The 20,192-nt window shown below is 37.0% G+C and overlaps 1 protein-coding gene across 1 annotated transcript in view; it reads left to right on the plus strand.

Moving 5' to 3' along the window:
• The window catches only part of LOC136745289 (4-galactosyl-N-acetylglucosaminide 3-alpha-L-fucosyltransferase 9-like), a 78,866-nt gene extending 65,754 nt beyond the window's left edge, over positions 1 to 13,112 (plus strand). Inside the window, exons 3-4 of the mRNA XM_066698865.1 lie at positions 3,942 to 4,217; positions 9,498 to 13,112. Of these exons, the coding sequence (XP_066554962.1) occupies positions 9,506 to 10,585 (1,080 nt within the window). The 5' untranslated portion in view covers positions 3,942 to 4,217; positions 9,498 to 9,505 and the 3' untranslated portion in view covers positions 10,586 to 13,112. The remainder of the gene's footprint in view (positions 1 to 3,941; positions 4,218 to 9,497) is intronic.
• Positions 13,113 to 20,192: the final 7,080 nt, after the last annotated feature.

Genomic DNA, 20,192 nt, shown 5'->3' on the forward strand with positions numbered 1-20,192 from the left:
TTGAAAGTATGCAGTTTGCCATTGGTTCTCTAACTAGTGTCCCTCTGACTCGATCTTGGTCATTTGAAAACATCAAATCAATGCATGCACTCTGTCTGGTTAGTTCCCTGACAAATTGAGTTAGAAAGCAGTCATTTACCATCTCAACCATTTCTATTTCTGCTTCTGTAGTCCCAACTGGGTTTTCTCAGTCTATGTTTGGGAAATTGAAGTCCCCCATTATAACAGCCACATCATTGCTACATGCAGTACAATGCAACATATTTCTGAATATCTGGGTTGGGTGGTCTGTAACACACTCCTACCACTAATCCTCTTTTATTCAAAAGTTTAACTCACAAAGATTCTGTTTCGTTACTGGGATCTAATTTGAGTTCTTCTGCCACAATGTCATTTCTGACATATAATGCTACCCCACCACCTCTTCAATTTTGCCTGTCTCTCCTAAACTGTGTATCCTTTCAATTTGTATTAATCTCCATCATATTCTGTAAACCGTGTTTCTGTCACTCCTACAACATCATAGCCACACACCAGCACTGTGGCTTCTAGGTCTAACATGTTCTTCCTTAGAACATAAGAACATAAGAAAATGTACAAACGAGAGGAGGCCATTCGACCCATCGTGTTCGTTTGGTGTCCATTAATAACTGAGTGATCCAAGGATCCTATCCAGTCTGACTTTAAATGTTCCCAAATTTTCATCTTCTACCACATTGCTGGGGAGTTAGTTCCAGATGTGACTACTATCAGTGTGAAGAAGTGTCTCCTGTTTTCCATCTTGAATGCTTGGTAGCCCAATTTCCATTTGTGTCCCCAGGTGCGTGTGTCCCTGTTGATCTCAAAAAGCTCCTCTGGTTTGATGTGGTTGATGTCTTTCATGATTTTGAAGACTTGGATCAAGTCCCCACGTAGTCTTCTCAGTTCCAGGGTAAAAAGGTTCAATTCCCTCAGTCTCTCCGAGTAGGACATTCCCTTCAGACCTGGTCTGGTTGCTCTCCTCTGAACTGCCTCTGGAGCAGCGATATCTTTCTTGAAGTGTGAAGCCCAGAACTGTACACAGTATTCCAGATGAGGTCTAACTAGTGCATTGTACAGTCTTAACATTACTTCCCTTGTTTTAAATTCTACACTTTTGACAATATACCCTAACATCCTGCTTGCCTTTTTTATTGCTTCCCCACAGTTTGGATGGAGAAAGTGAGGAGTCCACATACACTCACCTAAAGGATTATTAGGAACACCTGTTCAATTTCTCATTAATGCAATTATCTAACCAACCAATCACATGGCAGTTGCTTCAATGCATTTAGGGGTGTGGTCCTGGTCAAGACAATCTCCTGAACTCCAAACTGAATGTCTGAATGGGAAAGAAAGGTGATTTAAGCAATTTTGAGCGTGGCATGGTTGTTGGTGCCAGACGGGCCGGTCTGAGTATTTCAACATCTGCTCAGTTACTGGGATTTTCACGCACAACCATTTCTAGGGTTTACAAATAATGGTGTGAAAAGGGAAAAACATCCAGTATGCGGCAGTCCTGTGGGTGAAAATGCCTTGTTGATGCTAGAGGTCAGAGGAGAATGGGCCGACTGATTCAAGCTGATAGAAGAGCAACTTTGACTGAAATAACCACTCGTTACAACCGAGGTATGCAGCAAAGCATTTGTGAAGCCACAACACATACAACCTTGAGGCGGATGGGCTACAACAGCAGAAGACCCCACCGGGTACCACTCATCTCCACTACAAATAGGAAAAAGAGGCTACAATTTTCACAAGCTCACCAAAATTGGACAGTTGAAGACTGGAAAAATGTTGCCTGGTCTGATGAGTCTCGATTTCTGTTGAGACATTCAGATGGTAGAGTCAGAATTTGGCGTAAACAGAATGAGAACATGGATCCATCATGCCTTGTTACCACTGTGCAGGCTGGTGGTGGTGGTGTAATGGTGTGGGGGATGTTTTCTAACTCTTTAAATTTGTCTTGCAGAATCTCTGTCCTACCTTTTCCTATGTCATTGGTTCCAATGTGGACCATGGCCATGACCTTCCCCCTGGCTTTGGCCAGTAGCCCGTTTACTAGTTTAGGGAGAGCACCAGGCTGGCAAGATACCATGCGGGTCTCCTTATCACTAGAACATACTGTGTGATCTACATCTCTAAGAATTGAGATTCCTACTATAACTACCTCCCTGTTCTGGGGAGGAGAGTTGGCACCATGGTGCCTCAAGATCACGGACTTTGATCACAAATTAAATCTTTTTGGATGAGTTCATCCAGGAAGGCAATCATTCTGCAGTTAAGGAGTGTATGCTGTAAATCCGGGTCAGAAAATGGGTGACGTAAGAGCCCAGTGGCAGTCTAACTTTACAATTGCCTATATTTTTTGTCTTTGTCAGCTCTTCCTTTCACATATTTGTTGTCTTTAATATCTAATATTTTTTCACTGGATAGCTGATTTAAAAACCTAAGCAATGGAAATCATGTAGACTCTTCTGTGATTTATGAAAAGTTTTATGATTGCTATTTTTAATGATCCATAAATCTAGTAATTGGCCATACTATTTTACAATATATAATTGTGAGTGCTTAGGTCTATATGAAATACACATTTTACTATGGAGGACGTGTGTGTGTGTGTGTGTGTGTTTTATTACATATACATGTACAATTAGTTCAAAACTAAATTTGTATTAAACAGAGCCAAATATACATTTAAATAATTTGGATCATAACTAGAACATAAGAACATAAGAATTTTCTTTTTAAAAACCTATGCAATCTATGCAAGTACACAGTTACATTTCAGTATTGATAATATTCTATATTTGAATGGTTTTAATTTGTTAAATTTGTTCTATAGCATATGCATAGCGGGGTATACCAGAACCTAAGTTCTTTTCATACACTCGGATATTTCTAAGATAAAGGAATTTCTAAGTGTATGTCCACAATGTGTTAAAGTCAACGGGTCAACAACAAATGAATTGATTTAAAATAGGGGCATACCCCAAGGTTGTTTTATCTCCTGTGTCCTTTTCTATATATACAATTAAATATTGACTAACATTGATTGTTTGACCCAGATTAAATATGCAGATGACCTGGCTTTAGTGGCTTGCCTGTCTGACAAATTTGCTCTTAGTAGGCCAGGGTGTTAGGTCAGGAAGAAAGGTGTCTTGATATTATGCAGATGTATGCCTACCTGCTGAAAACTTGCAAGTTTTTCTCTGGACTCCACTTCATGTTATTGTGGTCCACAAAGCCTGATCTGAGCATACTTATACATAAATAATTACAAATGATAAAATATTACATTTCACCTCTTCTATGATTGGTTACAATACAAATGCAACACAATATTTTTCAATTACATTCCAGTTACAAGTTGGGCAATATCATAATGATATTGTGACATGAGAATTTCCATGCAAAATACTGTTAGCTAGCTAGCTGCATAATTATCAATAATTAAAACTGCCCATTTCAGCAATCATGAATGAGGCAGGTCCATCAAAGAAAAAATTAAGTCTTTATTTTTAGCGATTGCTACCAGAGCACTTGGCCTTCCTGAAGTAGAAAGATTTCAATATGGAAATGTCATTAAACATCAGTCTGTGCTCGCAAACATCTAAGACTCTTAGGAGACGGACACATTTGGTACATTTGGCATTGTGGCATTATAAAAGTGTTTGGAACATAGTCTTATTATAAATATTGATTAAATACCATTACAGCAGGAATGTAGAAATATTTGTTTTATGTGTAATGTATTCTTTATTTAATACAAGAAGAAAACCTTAAGAAATATGGCTGCATTGTGATCTTTAATAGATATCCTTATACACATGTCAAACATGGAAATGTTTAACATTTTAAATACCAGGGCCATTTAGTGACTACTCTCTCTTATTTTTGTTTTGTTTTGTTTTCTTTTACAGGGGATGAAAATGGATTGGCAATTATGCTGGAAAAAGTGTGAGAAAACCATAATTTGCAAAAAAAAAAAAACATTCTGGGCATATATTTGTATTTGCTCATCACTATTGTACATGAGTAGATTATGATTTGATGGAAGACTTTTTATTGTTTCCGCCATTCTTTATTACCAAATCCTCATTTTAAATCATGGGGTTAATCCTGTGTTTTACTGTACTTCCTAATTAAGTATCCAAATTTACTTGGCCCCTGGATTCAAACACAGTTCAGTGTGTCACGTAAGTAACTTCACTATATATATATATATATATATATATATATATATATATATATATATATATATTCACTCTATCACTGATGTCACATATTTTGGTTTGTTCTCATCCATTCATTTATTTTTCTATTTTTCTTGTTTCAAGCATACATCTTCCCATGCTTCTTGATGTTGTCCACAGTTGGCCCAGATATTCAAAATGTTTGCACACCACGCAGAGGGGTATGTGCATTGCAAATGACTATCACGTATCAATGTGCATTATTTGCCATATTTAAAACCTTGTTTTGCGTAGCACAATCCATTCTGCACAAATTGTATGCATGGTGCAATATGGGGGGAGTGACTGACAATATGCATGTTCCTGCTTTATTCGATGGTATGTGTCATGCACAGCAACCCTTTCCAGCACACAGTCAACAATGGAACTGTCTCTGTTTTTATATATGTTTTTATGTATGCTGCACCAGAAAAAAATCCTAAAAGTATTTATATGACTGAATGACAAATAAATAAATAAATACATACATACATAAAAATGGGATAGGTGGTCAACATTTGGACAGTAATGATGCACTGTATACCAGGAAACAGCAACTCCGATTTGCTGAACCGGTGTACTGGCCTCATCATACATATGTGTCCAGGTATTGTCTCAGCCAAGACATGCTAACTTATCTATGTCATATGCTGCAAAATGACCTCACTAGATAGCAGCTGCCTTTGTTAAACGAAAGGGTTACTCCTTCAATATACAAGATCATCCATGTTCTGGCAAAGTACTGGGGGAGGTTATGATGCATACAACTGGACACATCTATGCCATTGTCCTGAACAGACACAACAGATACTCGGCAGCGCTCTTTCCATACAGGAGATGTGCATGGTCTTAGGACCATGGCTTATCACACCAATACTCTCTGTGTCTACTGCAGAGAGCACATACAGTGAGGCTGATACAAGTAGTATTGCAGTACAAACACAATATTGTGGATGTAGTAATAATAAATATTAACCAATACCCATAATTGTCTGTATGTTTGTAGGCCATCTCAGCAGTCATTGTTACATTAGGAATATATGGATCAGTATGCATTAGTACGTGCCATTGTATACAACTGAGTGCTTTTCATATAACATGCATGATAATATGTATACACAGAATCAAACATAATGTACATTACTACTGCTGTGTGTCCAACATTAATGTGTCTAGTGGTGCTACTGCAGTGGGTTGTGTGAGAGTATATTATACAGTGTCTCTCAAAAGTATTCACACCCCTTGGACATTTCCACATTTCATTCTGTTACAACATGAAATCAGAATGGATTTAATCAGGAGTTTTTGGCACTGATCAACACAGAAAATGGCCATAATGTCAAAGTGAAAAATGTAATGTGCAAATTGTTCTAAATTAATTACAAATACAAAACAGAAAATAATTGAATGCTCATCCTGTTTGCTATGACTCACTATGTCTTTAGAAGTCACGTAATTAGTTGAATGGAGTCCACCTCAATTAAGGTGTGTCACATGATTTCAGATTAAATACACCTGTCTCTGGGAGGTCCCACAGTTGGTTAGTACAATTCCTAACAAAAACTACATCATGAAGATGAAAGAACATTCAATGCAAATCTGGAATAAGGTTCTTCAAAAGCACCAATCAGGGGTAGGATATAAGAACATTTCCAAGGCATTGAATATCCCGTGAAGCATGGTTGGTGGCAGCATCATGCTATGGGGATGCTTCTCTGTGTCAGAGTCTGGAAACCTTGTAAAGATAGAAGGCAAAATGTAATCAGCAAAATACAGAGAAATCCTGGAAGAAAACCTGCTGAGGTCTGCAAGAGACCTGGGACTTGGGAGAAGATTAATCTTCCAGCAGGACCCCAAACATACAGCCAAAGCCACACTGGAGTGGCTTTAAAACTAAAAGGTCAATATCCTGGAGTAGCCCAGTCAAAGCCCGGACCTCAATCCAATTGAGAATATGTGGAAAGAGTTGAAAATTGCTCTTCACCAAAGGTCCCTGTCCAACTTAAGAACATAAGAACATAAGAAAGTTTACAAACGAGAGGAGGACATTCGACCCATCGTGCTCATTTGGTGTCCATTAATATCTAAGTGATCCAAGGATCCTATCCTATATGTTCCCAAACTTTCAGCTTCTACCACATCGTTGGGTAGTTTATTCCTGATTGTGACTACTCTCTGTGTAAAGAAGTGTCTCCTGTTTTCCATTTTGAATGCCTTGTAGCCCAATTTCCATTTGTGTCCCCGGGTGCGTGTGTTCCTGCTGATCTGGAAAAGCTCCTCTGGTTTGATGTGGTCGATGCCTTTCATGATTTTGAAGACTTGGACAAGTGCCCACATAGTCTCCTCTGTTCCAGGGTGAAAACGTTCAGTTCCCTCAGTCTCTCCGAGTAGGACTTTCCCTTCAGACCTAGAGCAGCAATATCCTTCTTGAAGTGTGGTGCCCAGAACTGTACACAGTATTCCAAATGAGGTCTAGCTAGCGCATTGTACAGTCTTAACATTACTTCCCTTGTTTTAAATTCTACACTTTTGACAATATACACTAACATTCTGTTTGCCTAGGACTCCTAGGTCTTTCTCATGCGTTACTTCATCTAGATCTGTACCTCCCATAGTGTAATTATAGTGGACATTTTTGTTACCTGCATGTATTACCTTGCACTTGTCCACATTGCATTTCATTTGCCAGGTGTCGAACCACAGCTGAATATTATCTAAGTCCCTTTGAATAGCCAGTGCTGCCAAGATTGTATCTGCTGAGCCACCTATTTTAGTATCACCTGCAAATTTGCCAAGTTTGCTAACTATCCCAGAGTCCAGATCATTAATATAGATTAGAAACAGCAAAGGCCCTAATACCTATCCCTGTGGAACTCCACTAACAACCTCACTCCAGTTAGAAGCTCCCCCCTATAATCGACACCCTCTGTTTCCTATACATCAACCAGTTCATAATCCATCTACTTACATTACCCTGAATGCCTACAGCTTCCAATTTGAGGATCAGTCTTTGTTGTGGAACCTTATCAAAAGCTTTTTGGAAATCTAAGTATATCATATCATATGCTTTCACGTGATCTACAGCTGCAGTTGCATGTTCAATTTTTTTTAATATATTAGTAAGACATGATCTGCCTCATCTAAACCCATGTTGACTATCTCTAAGAATATGGTTTTCATTAAGATGCTCCTCTATTTTCTGTCTAATCATTTTTTCCAACATTTTACAAGTGATGCAGGTGAGACTGATTGGTCTGTAATTTCCTGGCTCAGTTTTGTCCCCTTTCTTGTGGATTGGCATGACATTTGCTGTCTTCCAGTCAGTTGGCACATCCCCTGTTCTAAGTGTCATTTGGAATATTTGAGTTAGCGGCCTATACATAATTTCCCTCATTTCTTTAAGTACTGTTGGAAATATACCATCTGGCCCAGGTGATTTGTTGATTTTTAATTCTGCTAGTCCCTTTAGTACTTCCTCCTCATTTATCCTGATCTCTCTTAGGGTTTGACTGGACTGATTGTTAACCTGTGGCATGTTATCTGTCTTTTCTTTTCTCTGTGAAATACTCATTTAGAACATTTGCCACATCTTGTTCGTTTTCCAAGATACCTCCATTTTTGCCCTTTATCTGTTTCACTTCCTCCTTTATTGACCGCTTGCTGTTGTAATATTGAAAAAAGCTCTTTGCATTGGTTTTAGCTCCAAGAGCTATGTTTCTTTCTATTTCCCTCTTTGCTTTCCTGATCCCTTTCTTAAGATCTCTTTGCAGCTCAACATATTCTATGTATTTTGTTTCGTCTCCATCCCTTTTGTATGCGCTATAGAACATTTTCTTCCTCTTTATATTTTTTTGCATACCTCTATTAAACCATTTTGGCCAGTGTTTTTTGGTCCTCAATTTGCTACGTTTTGGTACAAATGTTTTTTGGTCCTCAATTTGCTAAGTTTTGGTACAAAGGGCGATGTTGTACAAACTTGATGGAGCTTGAGCAATTTTACACAGAAGAATGGGCAAAAATTGCTGTGTCCAGATATGCAAAGCTGGTAGAGACTTATCCACATAGCCTCGTGCTTGTAATTGCTGCCATGGTGCCTCTACCAAACATTGACTGAAGGGGTGATTACTTATGCATTCAAGTATTTTCTGCTTTGTATTTGTAATTAATTTAGAACAATTTGACACAGTGTTGATCAGTGGCAAAAACTCCTGATTAAATCCATTCTGATTTCATGTTGTAACAGTTAAATGTGGAAAAGTCCAAGGGAGGTGAATACTGTACAATACAGAATGTCAACAATGCATGTATACACTCCTAGGTCTTGGCTGCCTGATTCCATCCCAACCTCCACCATATGGATGGAGAGGGGCCCAAAAGAGGCAGCCATTGCCTGCTCCTCGGGGTCCTGTCCCAGTGCCTTGCTATTCCAGGGCAGGAGGCCAATTATTCTTCACCTCTGTGACCAACCTGTTATGTCCCCCAACTGCACTGACAGTGCTGGTCACAGCCACCCACATCCACTCCCGGGTCCCGGAATTGCATGACTTTTGAATATCGGGGCCTATGTCGTTATTAGTTTTTAAGATATGATGGATGTATGTACAGTTAGTTTGATTGATCATGTTCTGGAGTTTTATTTACATGAATCCTTGCTAATGAGCACATGGTTAGTGTAAGTAGATATACAAGGAGACTGCCATTAATTCTGCTTTCATCACATGGAGGTAGATTTATTTATTTTAAATGAGAATCAGATGTCACATTAAAAAAATGTATACATTTAGTAATCTAAATGTGATATGTACTTTTCAAAGGCAGTCTGGTAACTGGGGGGCAATTTTTGTGTTATCCCCAAATCGTGTGCTACAGCAGGTAAAACCTGTTGTTGCTACTCAGAGTTAGTAACCATGAACTGTCTTTTTATATAATCACATTTTGAAATTTTTAATATGCCTTTTAAAAGCAATGTTATTTCACTAGAAAATTGTAATTGTGTTTGGCTCCTAATCCACACCCATTATTAAAGTTATTGTCCTTCTTTACACTTCTCAAAGTGGCAGTAAAAAGGCCGAATAAATATGTAATTATAATGTAATTAGGGCTAATGATCAAATGTTACAGATGTTTTCATTTTTATAATTTAATACATTAAAATGTTTATATTGAATTAGATCAACAAATATGTATTATAACAAGTGAGAATTCAGTAAAATCATTTTATTTGTGTGTCTGTTTCTTTGATAGGACAAATTATGTCATCTGCATCTGTCAACGGAATTCTACGTCCTCTTTTAATTGCTACCCTTTTCCTGGGTTGTTTTGTGACTTTTATAATTATGTATGTCAAGCCAACAAGTAGTTGGATATCAGGTCCCATTGAGTCAGCAACATCAGTTCTGAAAGTGAAAAACTTCTTCTCTTCTAAGAATGATGTAAATCACACTATTGTTCTTATTTGGCTTTGGCCATTTGGTCAGACCTTTGAGCTAAATTCATGTAGCTCTTTGTTCAGCATCAATGGATGTCATTTAACTGTGGATAGGAATTTATATAATAAATCAGAAGCAGTTCTTATCCACCATAGAGACATCAACAGAGATTTAGTCAACATGCCACCAGTGTATCGACCCCCATTCCAAAAATGGGTGTGGATGAACCTGGAGTCACCAACCCATTCACCAAAAACACCTGGTATTGAAAACCTCTTTAATGTGACTTTAAGTTACAGACGGGACTCTGACATTGAAGTGCCTTATGGGTCCCTTATTTCAAGCCAGTTACCTGAAGACTTTGTACTGCCAAGCAAGAATAAATTGGTCTGCTGGATTGTGAGCAACTGGAACCCTGAACATGCTAGAGTGAAGTACTACAATGAGTTATACAAACATATTGAAATACACACCTATGGTCAGGCTTTTGGGGAATACATAAGTGATAAGACCTTTCTTCCTACTATTGCTAGCTGTAAATTTTATCTATCATTTGAAAACTCCATCCACAAAGACTATATAACAGAAAAGTTGTACAATGCACTATCAGTTGGTTCAGTGCCAATTGTCCTTGGACCATCAAGAGAGAACTATGAAAACTACGTCCCTGGAGATGCTTTTATTCATGTGGATGATTTCCTCTCACCAAAAGAGCTGGCTGATTATCTTCTGCTGTTAGACAAAAATGAGGACATGTACCTTCAGTATCTTGCCTGGCATAAGCACTTTACAGTGAAGAAGTCATACTTTTGGGAGGAACATGCTTGTCTTGCTTGTGATTACATTAAAAGACACAAAGAGTACAAGACTGTTCCTAACCTTGAGAAATGGTTTTGGAATTAACATTGTGAACCTGTTTGTCAATTTTCCTCCCATTACCCCCACAAAATAATGTCAAGTTCTCCATATTGTTTAGCACCTGGCAGAAGAAAAAGCCTGCTTTGCAAATAACATCACCATCAGTGACATAAAAATGCATGTTTAATTAAGCAACAACTAAAACATTTAAGTGTTTTAATATCCAAAAAGCCTAATGTTTAATATTTGTTATTCAATTGCAAATTTAATTTAAAGTTTCTGGATATTACTGTGAAGTTGATATCATTGCATCAACTGTATTTAAGATGGGAGAGGGAAAATGCACTAGAGTTTTGTGCACATTAAATGTGAAGATAATCCATCTTTTAATTGCCAGTATAGCACCCCATATCTCAATCAATTTTGTCATTTCTTTGTGTTCCCTCACTTTTTACAGTGTGGGGATGGTGGCCTCAGATGTCACCTGGCTTTTTTCTAGGACAGCACAGCACCTGTTTTTGGCTACAGCGAATAAGGCGATAGGCCAGATTGCAACCACCAATCCAAATATTTGTTATATGTAGACTGTCAGTAAATACATTGTTCATATTCATTCTAATGAGGGATGTCTCCTTTTTGAATTAATAACAAACAGGCTTTTTTGCAATGTGGTGTATACATTTCATAAAATAAGTTGTATTTTTGTTGTTGTTGCTTGTACTTTTTTTTAATGTATAAACATAAGAAATCAACCTTTCATTTATACATTCAAAGATCGAAGTATGTGAATTGTATTACGGTTTCATTTTAGTTTTTCAAAGTTCAACAAGAAAGGAAAAAAAGTGTTCAGAACACTCAAAATATGATATAAATGATATCATGGGGTGGTACATGCGAATCACAATGTATATAGCATTGATTCTTGCTCTTTGCATACCCCCATGGGGTTCTGTATGTCAATATTAATTCAATTCTTTTTTTTTAAGTATTGCATTGCAGAAAATAGACTGAAAATTTGAAAATATATGATTTGCCTGAAATAATTTATATGACACAATTCCTATCCTCTATCCTGTCTGTCTTCGAATCATCAGATAGTTGGGAAGATGACAAAATGTGAGGTTGAATATGACACTATAGAATTAAGCTTTCTATTAAGCATCTTTCTGAGAAGATATGTGATATTGTATTCACTATGTACATTAACATAATATTTTAACAAAATCCTTGTTTTATTTTACTGTTGTAGAAAGGCTGAATGTATAGGTCTTTTCCACGATTCACAGACTTTAATGTGTATGTGAGATGAGAAGACCATGCAATACTAAAACTTTATAAAGTTTTAAAGATTCCTTACTGAATCGTGTTAATAAATGTACTGGTACTACTAAATCCAGTTATTCATCTTAAGAGGATACCGTAAAAAAAAAATTGTCTGTTAAAAACAGGGATGTGTATTTATTTATTTACCAGAATTTGAATGAGTGAAGATTATGTGGAGCTCACTATTTGTACAGAAGTATGTAAATGAAGATTAGCAAATGGTTCTGTGTCCCCAGTTTATTACTTTTCTGATGGAAGCGGTAGCCTATGTAATTAAAGAACATCCTATGATGCATTGCTCTGTATGAATTTAAATTAGAAGTGCAAATTACTGGAGAAAGGTGTTTTTGTCCTGCTATATTTACTTTCACTACCTTTAAACCCTAACTCCAGTCCCCCTACAATCTTCCTAATTTCTTGTGATCTTAACTTCTTATAAGAGTTACATTGCCAAATAGCTTAATCTCCACTCAAATATGTCTCACAACAGCATACACAAGAATAGTTGCCAAACGTGTTAGCCATTGACTGCCTCTTTGTATCTTCTTGTCTGCCAAGAAATAAATCTAAGATCTAAGAATTAGACATTATTAATTTGGAAACTCTATCCTTTTTGTAAAATATGTGTAGAGTGTATGGTTAGAGCCCCTGCTCATTCCCCTGACACAGGGAATTTGTACATTCTATTATGTAAGGAAAGGGAATATGTCACTGTCATGAACTCAGACTATGTGTACTGCTACATATGAATCCTTAAAAAGGTTCAGAAAACCAAGCTCAAAAGTATATATCCACTGATATATAGCAGGCAAAAAATACCACTCCTGTGAAATATATTCCTATGTTAACTTAATCCTAACCAAACAAATAGCTGTGTTACCTTGACAAAAACCTATCAATGCTAGTTATCAACTCTTCCTTGAGTTCTAGCTTTTCTTTTAAGTTTCCTGTCTAAAACGGGACAGCTAAGCTGTTGTCCAGTGTAAACCATACCCAAAGGAGAAAAAACGCTGTCAACGTATAGAAAATGTTTAGTTACATGGGGGGCATTTCACCAGCCAGTCCAGGGTAAATTGTAATGGGGGTTTGTAATCCAAAACATCTAGCATGCAATTCAGAATTCAATAGCACAGTACACTGTTACATTGTAATTATATTCTAGTTCATGTGATGAGTTACAATATGCTATCTCTACATTTGCAGATACAGTGAGGGAAAAAAGTATTTGATCCCCTGCTGATTTTGTACGTTTGCCCACTGACAAAGAAATGATCAGTCTATAATTTTAATGGTAGGTGCATTTTAACAGTGAGAGACAGAATAACAACAAAAAAATCCAGAAAAACGCATATCAAAAAAGTTATAAAATGATTTGCATGTTAATGAGTGAAATAAGTATTTGATCCCCTATCAATCAGCAAGATTTCTGGCTCCCAGGTGTCTCTTAAAGGGAGTGCTCCTAATCTCAGCTCGTTACCTGTATAAAAGACACCTGTCCACAGAAGCAATCAATCAATCAGATTCCAAACTCTCCACCATGGCCAAGACCAAAGAGCTGTCCAAGGATGTCAGGGACAAGATTGTAGACCTACACAAGGCTGGAATGGGCTACAAGACCATCGCCAAGCAGCTTGGTGAGAAGGTGACAACAGTTGGTGCGATTATTCACAAATGGAAGAAACACAAAATAACAGTCAATCTCCCTCGGTCTGGGGCTCCATGCAGGATCTCACCTTGTGGAGTTTTAATGATCATGAGAACGGCCCAGTACTACACGGGAGGATCTTGTTAATGATCTCAAGGCAGCTGGGACCATAGTCACCAAGAAAACAATTGGTAACATGCTACGCCGTGAAGGACTGAAATCAAGTCCCCCTGCTCAAGAAAGCACATGTACAGGCACGTCTGAAGTTTGCCAACATCTGAATGATTCAGAGGAGAACTGGGTGAAAGTGTTGTGGTCAGATGAGACCAAAATCGAGCTCTTTGGCATCAACGCAACTCGCCGTGTTTGGAGGAGGAGGAATGACCCCAAGAACACCATCCCCACCGTCAAACATGGAGGTGGAAACATTATGCTTTGCAGGTGTTTTTCTGCTAAGGGGACAGGACAACTGCACCGCATCAAAGGGACGATGGACGGGGCCATGTACTGTCAAATCTTGGGTGAGTACCTCCTTCCCTCAGGCAGGGCATTGAAAATGGGTCGTGGATGGGTATTCCAGCATGACAATGACCCCAAACACACAGCCAAGGCAACAAAGGAGTGGCTCAAGAAGAAGCACATTAAGGTCCTGGAGTGGCCTAGCCAGTCTCCAAACCTTAATCCCATAGAAAATCTGTGGAGGGAGCTGAAGGTTCGAGTTGCCAAACGTCAGCCTCGAAACCTTAATGAATTGGAGAGGATCTGCAAAGAGTAGTAGAACAACATTCCTCCTGAGATGTGTGCAAACCTGGTGGCCAACTAGAAGAAACGTCTGACCTCTGTGATTGCCAACAAGTTTTTTGCCACCAAGTACTAAGTCGAAGGGGTCAAATACTTATTTTCCCCCTTAACATGCAAATCAATTTATAACTTTTTTGAAATGCGTTTTTCTGGATTTTTTTGTTGTTATTCTGTCTCTCACTGTTAAAATACACCTACCATTAAAATTATAGACTGATCATTTCTTTGTCAGTGGGCAAACGTACAAAATCAGCAGGGGATCAAATACCTTTTTCCCTCACTGTAGATATTCACTGAGAAAGGCTATGAAAGAAAAGAAGGCATGTAAAGCAAATGTATTTGTTGCTATACATTTTAATGCCTACAATTTATAACACACAATTGTTAAAAACATGCAATTTAGATGCTACTGTACATTGTCTGACCTTTGGTATGAAAATATTTGCATAGTATCTCTCTCTCTTCAACCCTCCTCTGGGACCTTAAAACTGTCAAAGAAACTTCCAACTAAAATTCATCATTTAAATATATTTGTTTTAATAATGAGAACAAAATATTTTAAACCACAATGAAAAACCAAGCTGAACTTTTAAGATTATACTTAATGAGACACTGTAAGTATGAGGTTAGATAAAACCTTACCACAATAGTTTTAATAATAGTGTAGTTGTTTGTGTGTGTGTGTGTGTGTGTGTGAGAGAGAGTATTATAATCATAAAGCATGTTTTTATTCTCATGCCATTACATAACAATAACTGAATTAAGTGGATCTGCTAGTGTCAACTGGTCTTGCCTTTAGTCTGTATTACAGCAATGATGTCAGTCTTTTAATTATATAATTTATTTTATTGTATTTTATTAGTATTGGCATGCTTGTATACTATCTCAACTATTGTGCCCAAATGTTCCTAAAATATATTAAAATTAACAAGACCATCAAAAACGCAAATTCAAAATTAGAAATCTTTTTGAATTTGCAGAATCCATTTTCATGAAAACAATCCCTAAGTTTAGATTTGGGTGATTTGTATTGAACCCAAGGTGGATGAATTACTCCAGGACCTAAAGTCTTGAAAAAGTTGTTTATTTAATTTTGTATGTATTCATTTATCTATCTTAAACAGAATATTAATAGTATTTGTTAGTTGAAGAAAGTTACTGTATACAAATCACTGACAGCTAAAGTTCTGTAAAGAATAGGTACTGCAGAATCATGAAAAGCGTTACCTTTTACAAATGTGTTTCTGCTTCTATATATCATCCTTGCACTCGAGGCACATCTAAGGTATGGAATAAATTGAAAGTTCAGTATCTGTGCCCATTTAATGCTCACCACATTGTTATGTGAATGGTGATGAACTACTTTCTATTTCAGAACTATGTGGTTAAAAGTGCATTGCTTAATTTAGAAAAAACTAAATGAAAATTAAGTTGAATGTATACCTTATTGTTTAGAGCTGTTAAAAAAGATTCAGTTTTGTAATGAAGATTATGATTATGTATGTTTTTTGTTTAGTTTTTTTCATATTTAACCTCAGTCGTCCCCCAGCTGAGAGAATTATATTTATTTTTGGGGTGACACATTCCCTTATGAAAATGTTTCGTACATACTGTACTAAAGTATTTTCTACATAGGAAAAACTGTAAGATCCTCAGTGAACATGAAAGGACCAAGTTCAACTTCAATACAATGTGATTTGACCTTAACTGTTTAAAATGATGATGATGATGATGATGATGATGATGATGATGATTACTAGTAGTTTATGTAATGTGCATATTATTTCTGTTTAATGTCCAATTTCTGCATTTTTCATTTGTAGTTTAATTATTTTAGACATTTCTCCCTGCTTAGTTTGTTAAATTACCTGCTACCTAGCATTTTAAAGTAAAATATCTAAATATAAATATGGAATCAATCTAAACAATGTGAAAGCAAATTTAATGCAAGTTCCTAATTCTCGGGGGGAGGAATTAATCCAATAGATTGATAGATGCCGAACATTGCCAAACATCTAATATATATATATATATATATATATATATATTTGCAAGTCTTTAGATGTATCCAGCAAATGTATAACTCAAACTTAAAACTTTTATATCATAATAGTTCACTTTTATATTAATGTTCATTCTCGTGTATTACAATCGATTTTGAAAAGTACGGCATCCAAAACAGGAATGTCACATAATGTTACATCACTAGGCTATATGAAATTACAATGAAACCTGTTGGGACTGGTGAGCAGAAGCCAGGGTTGCCAGATTGGGGGGGAAATAGTGCATGGGGGGTAACATGGAGGGGAAAGGATATCAAACAGGGGGCTAAAGCAAAAAATGGCGGGGGAGGGTTCTTTTCCTTATTTTATAATTTTCCCATAGTGCTCTCATGATGTTTTAAAATATTAAGCCTTCCCTCGAACAGTGATGATGGACTGTCCCAGTAATATTGGGTTCTGTAGTTAAGCAGCCACCTGTCTGTGCTCTCTTCAGTTGTGTGTTGTGCAAGTTGCTAGGCAAGAAATTTGTGTATTTCATCATGTTCATTTAAAACACTGTATAAATCAGTTATTTAACCATAACAAATAGTATTTGTCAATGTTGGCACAACTTTACTGTAACACATACAGTAGGTACCTCAGAATTTGTCTCTTGAATCACCAAATAATTCTGCCACTGTATGTATATGTAATAGTAATCACCATAAATTCAAGAAATATACAATTATAGGGCAATAGACATTTAATAAATAAAACAGTAATTACTAAATATTTTTTGCATTCACTCTAGTAGCAAAGGAGTGTATAGGCCTGCACAATATCACAATATCAGCCTGCAAGGTGGAGTCGACGTGAACTCCTCTTTTCAGTTAAAACTCACCCAAATACTAATCACTATTTCATTTTTACTATTATTTTTATCCATAGCAACTTTCCAATCAATCCACAAGATCTATGTGCAATTTAAATATGAGAGCTGTTGGATTTTTGTGTTTTCTTCCCCCCACTATAGTTTTTCAAATGTTTAAACATTAAACATATATACATTTAATGTATTTATACATTTAATTATATATATATATATATAAATTAATGGGACATTTAAGGCCCATATTGTCACGTGTGACTCGGGGGCTCGGGAACAGAGGACCCAGGTGCAGTGATGGATCGAGGGATCGTCGGGTAGGCGTGGGTCGGGTACCGGCAGATCAGGGCAAGAAAGGCGAGGCAGAGTCGTGGTCGAAGTCACAGGCGGGGGTCGTGGGATCGGGCAAACAGAGCAAACAAGGACTGGGCGAAATCGTGGTCGAGGTCACTGGTAGGGCTCGGACGAAACAGGGCTCGGAGGAAACAGGTGCTTGAGCGGTGCTTGACGAGACTTCACCCCGAGTGAGGGCAGTGAGGGGTTTAAGACAGGGAGCAGGAACTGGGAAGAAAGGTGCAGAGCCAATGGAAACAGAGGAAGAGTGAAGAAGTGCACAAGGGAGACCGGAATGTTAATAAGGTGATTGACAGATGAGAAAAGGACAATGAGGGGGAAAGGAAAGACGGGGAGACAGCAGCCTCTAGTGGAGAGAGAGGGTGATGACTGAAAACCATGACACATATACATTAGTATGGCAATACTATATGCAATTCCTCTCTAATAAGGTTATTGTGAAAATGGAGGGAAATGTTTGGAAATGGGGGGATATTGACAACCCTGGTGGAGGCTCAGTTGCGTTCTGGTTTGCATTGCCCCTCAAATTAGGAATCACGGGTGCACAAAATGTAATAATTTATGCTTAATCTTAATTGTAAACTTCTGAAAATAAGTTAATAAACATATCCAGTTTGGGCATCCCCATGCCCCCCAAACTCCAACCCTTGGTATATGTACAAAATAATATGGAAACTTGCTTAAAACTAGATGTTTTTTTCCTATGCTTTGACTTTCTATGAATTAGCCATATGTACACATGAAAGCATATCACAAATAATCAAAAGTACATATAATTATACAGTGAAAATGTTGTTGGCCAAAGTGTTTATATTTTTTAAGTTAAACGTATATAGCACAAAGTTCTTCCTCTTCCTGTCTAGCAATATGTATAGGCTGCATGCATTCATATTTTCATGGGGGGGTTCTTTGTGAATTGTAGTGAATAGTGAATCAGCTATGTGTCATTTGTATTTCTTTGTTGACAGTACAATAGAGATTTTTAGAGTCAGCTTAACTAAAATTGTTCTTTTTGTCATTTGGTATAATGTATTGAAAAATGTCTCTATTTATATTTTTTAAAATCTGCCCTAACTGCAGACGTGCAATGAGGTTGAATATATGGGCAGACCAGTGCACTGCACTTACTGCCAGAGTAGTCTGAGATGACAGGAGGCAGAGGCAGATATATACATGCTCAAAGATTCTTAGAGCAATGATTATAGATTGCAAATTGTGATGGTTGTCTTTCCAGTATGTGTTGTTGTACTTGTAGTATATGATGCTTTAACATTGTACTATTACTTTGAATCTACATTGTACCAGAAGGAAACTGTTTGCTGCTTGAACCATAAGGAAAATATGCACTCCAAACATTATGACAAAACTATCATAATTTACAAGGAAACACCCCTCTCCTTCATATTTTGAATGTTCTTAAGCATGATATGAATTGTTTTATTATTTTACTTTCATAGTATTACACTGTATTGTGTTGCTATTGGTCAGGTTGCCATACAGTCAGATGTAAATTTGTTTTGCATAAGGATATTTTATAAACTACCAATAAGGTTTTCACATTATTTTAAATATATTTTTTTAATTACTCAATCTACACAAATGTACAGTTATAAGTATACTCTATCTATTGTTTATTTTTCTTAAATATCAGAATTTAACATTTTAACATTAAATTAATATTACATTATATATTATTATTATTACTAATGGCATTTTTTATTATATGTTTTGTATTATTTTATCAATATAGGGTGTTAAGGAAATATCATAAGATGTTTTATGGGATTTATCAACTATCAGAATGCTAAATGTTATGTTTTTATTGCTTGGTGCAGCACGCCAATTGGTGATATAGCTTTGAGATTATCTATAAAAAGTGAATTTGAGAAAGACTGGATTTATTGCTGTTTGTTAGATTTTGACAAACTAATTTATATGAAACCACTTCCGCTCTCCTCCCAGTGTAAGGGAACCTGGGAAGTTCCTCTCACTGACACTTAAAAGCTACCATAGGCCCCTGCAAGTGTCTCAACACACTAATTCTGAATCCTTCCATGCTATATATGTGTGTTTCACATTCACAGTATATTGCTTCACTGCATTTAGTTATGTGAGCTAGGTATACACAAACATGCAAGCTGCATATTCTAGATGTTGGGGGGCGGGGTGACATAATACATAGTGTGGAAGAACAGGATGTAGTTGTGTATGTGCCAAAATGATTTTCAGTGAGAGAGCAAACTAATCCACAGTCACACTGAATTGGTTAAATTGACCAAATCCATCTGCTACAAATTCAACTGAGCCCCTGCTTGGCGCTGTGTTAAACAGTGAATCAGTTGAATGGGGGAAAAATTATGCCAAACAGATGCTGTCAACCAAAAACAGCTTGATGGCAACAGGAAGAAAGAACTGCTTACAACTCAGTTCAATCCACCTTGGGGCTGTCAGGTGCCTGCTGGTACATTTGGAGCATACAAAGAAGTGGAAAATAATTACAAATCACTTGAAGCAATAGTGAAGACAATTGTGCTGTGTATCTGACAAAAACCTAGCTCTTGTGGAGATTGGTGGAATTGCAGCATTTTTTCAGAACACAGAATGGAAAACAGACATTGTTAGCAGAACATTTTAAAAAAGTGCACAAAAAAAACATAAGGT

This window comes from Amia ocellicauda, chromosome 1 (assembly GCF_036373705.1).
Source record: "Amia ocellicauda isolate fAmiCal2 chromosome 1, fAmiCal2.hap1, whole genome shotgun sequence".
Lineage (NCBI taxonomy): Eukaryota > Metazoa > Chordata > Actinopteri > Amiiformes > Amiidae > Amia > Amia ocellicauda.